Below are 6,542 nucleotides of genomic sequence, written 5' to 3'. Positions count from 1 at the left end.
GTACAGTGGAGGACCAAACCCCTGCCTCTGACAGGACCATGGCAGGCCTCCTCTTACGGAAGGTTTTCCTACTGAAAGTGTGGGAATTGTTGGAAAGATCCTCTTCCCTCTCCCGGACAGTATCATCCTAGGGAATCTCTGCTTTTAACAAGTGCCCCTCTGCAGTCTGTTTATCCCGTAACTAGAACACAAAAATCTTGAGGGTGAGACTGAGAATGAATTCATCAAACTACAAGTGGATCAGAGTTTATTAAGTAGGGAATGGAAAAGTTGCAGCAGACATAGCAGTATGCAACATCCAAATGCAACTGAACCTAAGATTCCTGGGGGAAAAAAAATCAGGAACTCAACTGGCCACTTCGTCCACCATTGACACAGGGGCTTGTCAGGGGAGAAGAGGGAATAAATCCGGTGGTAGGACTGCTGCTTGCTCCTGGGCCTGGGAAAGAACCCTGCGGAGCTTCCAAGGCCAGGCAGCGGACTCAGGGTCGAGACTTAAGAGCGGATGCAGCCAAACCCAGCAAGATAGCTGCGACCGTGAAGCCCTGGGCGGCGATCCGGGTGCGCATCATGAGCTGGGAGCGCTGGCTCTGACCTCGGTGGAAGCAGTAGAGGCCGTAGGTGAGGGCGGCCACCGTGCCCAAGCAGCCTGAGGAGGGGGACACAGCAGGTGGGAAGTGGCAGGTGCTGCCCCAGAGGCACCTTCACGCTTTGGGTTTTCTTTCTTATGAGTCGAGATCTCGGAACAGGAGCAGATGGCGAGGGGTGGGCATGTATGGCGGGGGTTGGAGGCCGGGGGACGAGGTAGGAGGAGTTGGTCCTGGCAAGGTTCTCGGAGTTAAGAATATGCCGCGTCCCAGCCACGGAATCCCATTCCTGCTCCAATCAGGTTCACCTCTTACCGCCCGGCCCCTTCGTCACATATCTGGTCAGCTCTTATTCCGGGCTCACTCGGCTCCCGGGTCCTTCCCTATTTCACTTCCCCCGAAAGCACTAGCCTCTCCATCTACAGTTCCTACAGTACTCGCTTACCTATGGGTACCATTGGATTCTCGCGAGTCTTGCGAAGGAACTTTTCTTTGAAGCTTTCCTGATTGCTGTAGACACTGGGGCTAAAGCCCTCAATGACTGGGGGCTGCGATGGTTCGAAGGGTGCCTTAGGAGTCGCAGGGCCAGGAGACGCCATATCTTAGTCAACAAGCAGCCGGAGAAAATGGGTATTGTAAACTCCACCTCCTGTGAAGTCATGAAAGGGGGCGGAAATAGGCATTCGCTGAGCCTTGTACGCAGGCACAGTCTCCCCATTGCTTTCTGGGAGTCGTAGTAATCATCATTGTATCGGTACGGGGCGGACTCGTCGTCGTCGTCGTCGTCGTCGTCGTCGTCGTCGGCAGCCGTCCGTCTCGAGAGACGATGGTGTAGCTTCTTAAGAGTCTATCTGCACCGCCGAGAATGGCTGTGCAGTCCGACTCGGGAGTGACACGGTATCTGTCTCCTCCCGTGTTGAATCGACATCTTGCGATGACGCTGAAGCTACAGAGCCTGGGCAGGGTGATATGGAGGGTCTGCTGTTACGGGGCGGACTACATTTCCCAAAATGCCCGGCAGGCCATGCTTGTGCTGGGGGAGGAGTCTGTTCCATGAGGTGCTGAAAGTGAAGGCGCTGAGTCTGAATAGCCGGTGAGGTGGTCAGCGCAATGCCTAAGGCCAAGGGGAAGACCCGGAGGCAGAAATTCGGTTACAACGTTAATCGGAAGCGTCTTAACCGGAATGCTCGACGGAAGGCGGCGCCACGGATCGAGTGGTGAGGCATCCGGGGTTCAGAAGGCAGGGGGTCTGGCCGGGACGGCCGGTGAGTTGATGGTGCTGCAATCTCCCTCTCTTTGTACGTAGCTCTCACATCCGACATGCTTGGGACCACGCCAAATCCGTGCGGCAGAACCTGGCCGAGATGGGGTTGGCTATGGACCCCAACAAGGCGGTGCCCCTCCGTAAGAGAAAGGTACTGTACTGAAGCGGCAGGATCCCGGCCCTTGCCCCGCCCCATTCGCTGTTCTTAGCGGGGTTTCAGGACTTGATCCTTCATCTTTTTCAAGCCCTTCCTGGGTTTGCGACCGCAGATAGCCAACTCGGCCAGCGTGCACTGTTTGAGGGTCCCTTTTAGACCTTCCTCATACTTCCGACCTCAGCACAAATTGGGCATGGGTTGAAGTTCTTTCCTTCTTCATTCTTTTTTTCTTCTGAAATTAACCTCCTTTGGGTCCCTTGGCATCTTACTGGTATTTTCCAGAATTTATTTTCTGTCCTTACCTTTCCTAATAAAGACTCCCCAGAATTTGGGATCTTGACTTACTCTTCCTCTAATCGTCATTGGTTTTAACTACTGAGTCTGGTTTTTCCCGAATAAGACTTTTTCTGGACCACCCTTTCAAAAATAGCACACGTTTCCACCCACTTAATTCTTCCTGGTTTTATTTGAATTCATACCGTTTACAGATACTTGATGGTATATTATGTACTTATTTATCTGTTTATTGTCTGTATCTCTTTCCCTGAACATACTCTATCTCCTTGGGGATAAGGACTTTGGATTTTGTTCACTACTGAATCCCCAGTGGTGCTTAACATGTGACTAGTGCTTAATATACTTGTTGGGAAAACTCAGTTGTTCAGAGAGATATCCCCATACGCTGTGGTTGAAGGTTTGATCCCTGGTCAGGGTACATACAAGAATCAAACAATGGCCCTGGCTGGTGTGGCTTAGTGGACTGAGCACCGGGCTGTGAACGAACGAAAAGTCACTGGTTCGATTCCTTAGGGGTCAAGGGCACATGCCTGGGTTGCAGGCCAGGTCCCCAGTTGGGGTGTGTGAGAGGCAACCAGTCTATGTATCTCTCACACATAGACGCTTCTCTTGCTCTTTCTCCCTCTCTTCCTCTCTCTTTAAAAATAAATAAAATCTTTAAGAAAAAAAGAAGCAATGAATACATAAGTGTTTCTTCCTATTCTGCTCTAACATCAATTAAGTAAATAAATAAATAGTTAACCTACTGAATGGTGATTGAACTTGTCTCACTGCCTTTAGGCAAGTTTCTTTGTATCCCTTCAAGCCAGAGGGAAATGGAATACTATTTCTAGAGCAAATGTGAAGCTGTAGCCAAGCACCATCAGGTTGCTCCTCATAGAGGTGTCTGAAGTCTCCCCCTCATTGTAAATTATAAGGCACTTTCAGGTGTACTATTTCATTTGCAGTGAGGCAGGCAAGGGGTATTATGTGAGTTGCTTGCTTGAATCTCTTGAGAACCATGAGGCCTCCGGGGCATGGGTTCCCCTTGTCATCTATTCCTGAGGCTTTGTATATGGATCTTTATGGGTCATACAGTTGTGCAGGGAAAGTTGGGAGCCTCTAGTCTTTTCCTGCATCCAGGATCCTTTATCTCCTAGTCTGTGTTCTATGCAGGTAAAGGCCATGGATGTGGATGCAGTGGATGGGCCTCAGGAACTCGTGCGGAAACCCTATGTGCTAAATGGTAGGTGCTGGCCATGTTCCTGTAGGTCACCATTCTGTACAGTTAGAGCTGGAAAGAGCCCTCAGAGGTCTTCATTTTACAGGTGGAGAACCTAAGTTCAGAGGGAGGAAGTCAGCTGGTCCAGGGCTCACAGTCCAGGGTCTGTGTCCCCAGTTGGGACATTTTCAGTCTACTAACTAAAGTGTATGAAGTGAGATCAGAAATGTCCAGGTCTCCTAAACGGTAATAGAAGAAAATACAATAAAGATTAAATTAAAAACAAACAAGCTTTCTGGTGTCCACCAAAAAAAAGTAAAAGAGAAAGAAAGAAAATGTCTAGGTCCCTAAAAGGATACAAAATAAACTTTTAAGTCTTAGGTGTGCATTTCAGCTTCTCATGACTTTAAGGGTGAGCAGATTTTTAGAGATTCCACCGTCTCATTTAATCTTTCCAATGACAAATCAATTTCATGTATATTGAGGCCAAAGAGAAGGAAATAAATATTGCATGAAAACAAGAATACTGTGGAATTTTCTGTACATCCTTCCTCTTACCTGTCTATGATTTTTATCAGTTCTGAACATAAAAGGATTTGCATGGCCAGACATCTGATAAACGATTCTTGGAGTTTCTGTCTTTAGTGTATCTCAGTGAGTCTCTAAGAATTAATGCATTGGCTTGCATATACAAAATCGTGTACTTAACTGTAGTCAAAGCTAATTTTGAAAAGTTTTAATTCTTTTAAAAAATTAAAATTGTAAAAAAACATTACATAAGGTTTATCATCTTAATAATCATTTTTAAATGTATAGTTCAGTTGTGTCAAGTATATTCACATTGTCATGCAGCAGATCTCCAGAATTTTTTCATCTTCAGAATTGAAACTATCCCCATTAAGCAACAGCTACTCATTTCCTCCACCCCCACCACCCTGGCAACCGAGGGAAAGATAATTTTAACTATAGCACTTGTAGCAATCAATCCCTGGATAAGATTTGACCACCTCATTTCTTTGAACTATTTTTCTTTCTTCTTAGACAAGAAATAGGGAGTTTTTGTTAAGCTATTTTAAAAGTGAACCCATTATTAGCTCCATAGCTTGGCTTTTTCCCTCATAAGAAGCAGAGTTACCTGGGCCCAGCCTTAGGCCCTAGTTGCTACAGCTGTAGTTCTCATTTATTCAGACCTTTCCACTTCAAGATAAGAGGTTCTTACAGAGTTTTAGAGCTGGAAGGGAACCCTGCCCTGGCACTAAGTAAAGATGATTATTTTGGTGTCTTTTCTTTTACCCCAAAGAGATGACCTGCCTTTTAGGTAGTTGCCTCACTGATAGGTGATTGTATCATAGACAGAGCCTGGAATCTGAGGGCTAAAGAAGGTTCTAGCTCTATATGGGGATGGAGAGGCAAAGCCCATCAGATGGCTGGTGTAGCAACTCTTGTGGCTTGGGATTAGGTGAAGGAGACTGGGCAGCTCAAATAGGATAGGAAGCAATACCTCATTCCTGTCTCCCGGCTTCTTTTACCCCAGACCTGGAGGCAGAAGCCAGCCTCCCAGAAAAGAAGGGAAATACACTGTCTCGGGACCTCATTGACTACGTCCTCTACATGGTGGAGAACCATGGGGAAGACTATAAGGTGAGTGGCTTGGGCCTGGCAGATGGACCACTTAACCCATTGGGAAGGTGCCCTAGACCATTTGTGATTTTATCTGCTTGCCTTGGGCCTATTTCCTGAAACTGAGTGGGAACAAAGGTATGAAAAACTCTAGGAAGTGGATCCCACAGATGATGCTCATAGCTGGGGTAGACTGAGTGGATGATTACACAGATACATTGTTTTGTTTGCATGGTGTTTTAAAAGAACTTGAACTAGTTGCCATTTTAATTGTGGGAGGTTTCAAATAAAAGTCCCTATTTTTGGCTTCTTAAAAATGGAAAGATTGGTTACATTGCAACCTGTGCCTTAATGGGATTAGTTGGCCATGGATGGAGCATGAGCTGCTCAGCTGGCCCCTGTGGGAATCTGCACCCATTTCCACACATACACCATGGCTTTTGAAGTGAGGAATGTTAACCTCTGGGATAGGAAGCGGCTTGCCCACCTCCAGCAGAAGTGGGATTTGAACCTTTGCCTGTTCAGCCCTCAAGTGGCCCTTCTCCTTCCTTAGGCTATGGCCCGGGATGAGAAGAATTATTACCAAGACACCCCAAAACAGATTCGGAATAAGATCAACGTCTATAAGCGTTTTTACCCAGCAGAGTGGCAAACCTTCATTGATTCTTTGCAGAAGAATAAGATGGAGGTTGAGTGACTGGTAACACCTGCCTCAGGCTGAGGCTTCTTCCTGGACCTGAGAGGCTGGAGCCAGGGTTCAAGGAAAGGAGGGGTGTGTGGCTGCAGGTGAGGTGGGCCCACCCTCATGTAATCAAATGATTTTCTTTTTCTCTTACTACCCACTCTGCGGAAGGAACTGTCTCCCAAAGGCTTCAGTGTATATCCTTCTGGGATTGCAGGGAAAGCCAGAACCTGCTGGTTAGAGAGAGGTGGTTTGCTTGAATATATTATGTATATAATAAAATAAAACTATTTTACTTCTCTGATGGTTTTGTGTTTGCCTCTCCCAGCTAAGCACTTGGCCACCCCTGTAAGAAACAGCTCAGCGGGGATAGGAGAGCCACCCAGCCTTTCATGTGTCTCATTCACGTCCCTCCTGGGTGCAGGCTCCTGAGATGGGAAGAGATTTCTCCCTGTCTTTGTATCGCTCTGTTTTGGTTTCCTGCATGGCAGTTCATTAACCCTCCTACAGAAGCTTCTCAGGAACCCTGGGCCACTTTGAAGGGGCCTTCCTCGCCAGTACTACCCCCACTCCGCCCCCCAGCTAGGCTGGGGGCTGCTGGACTGGTTTTCCATGGCTCTAGCCTGAGGCCAGCTGTGGCTCAGCTGCCAGAGGGTGAGGAAGCTGCCTGGCTGCCTCCTGGTCCACCTCCTACCTGCCCTCCATACTCATCTTCAGGTTGTTTGTCTTGGCCT

At 47.6% G+C, this 6,542-nt stretch overlaps 2 protein-coding genes across 3 annotated transcripts; one reads left to right on the top strand and one right to left on the bottom strand.

The window, feature by feature from the left end:
• Nucleotides 1-216: 216 nt before the first annotated feature.
• HIGD2A (HIG1 hypoxia inducible domain family member 2A) lies at nucleotides 217-1,242 on the bottom strand. The gene is made up of 2 exons (XM_090287919.1): nucleotides 1,033-1,242; nucleotides 217-649 (listed from the first exon to the last, which is right to left on the bottom strand). The coding sequence occupies exons 1-2, from the start codon at nucleotides 1,184-1,186 to the stop codon at nucleotides 483-485; spliced, it is 321 nt and encodes a 106-aa protein (XP_090144045.1). The 5' UTR covers nucleotides 1,187-1,242; the 3' UTR covers nucleotides 217-482.
• A 345-nt stretch (nucleotides 1,243-1,587) lies between these two features.
• NOP16 (NOP16 nucleolar protein) lies at nucleotides 1,588-6,103 on the top strand. 2 transcript variants are annotated; one of them, XM_090287917.1, is made up of 5 exons: nucleotides 1,588-1,804; nucleotides 1,894-2,002; nucleotides 3,461-3,530; nucleotides 5,041-5,147; nucleotides 5,680-6,103. In XM_090287917.1, exons 1-5 carry the CDS (start codon nucleotides 1,698-1,700, stop codon nucleotides 5,821-5,823), a joined length of 537 nt encoding a protein of 178 aa, XP_090144043.1. In that variant the 5' UTR covers nucleotides 1,588-1,697; the 3' UTR covers nucleotides 5,824-6,103. The 2 variants fall into 2 exon arrangements, with proteins under 2 accessions (XP_090144043.1, XP_090144044.1); XM_090287918.1 differs by having other exon boundaries at nucleotides 1,713-1,804; nucleotides 3,445-3,530.
• The last annotated feature ends 439 nt before the right edge of the window (nucleotides 6,104-6,542 follow it).

The sequence above is a fragment of the Furipterus horrens genome, unplaced genomic scaffold (genome assembly GCF_987537825.1).
Source record: "Furipterus horrens unplaced genomic scaffold, mFurHor1.1.pri manual_scaffold_10, whole genome shotgun sequence".
Lineage (NCBI taxonomy): Eukaryota > Metazoa > Chordata > Mammalia > Chiroptera > Furipteridae > Furipterus > Furipterus horrens.
Note: the sequence above shows the minus strand (reverse complement) of the source record. Positions and strands in the feature narration are given on the sequence as shown.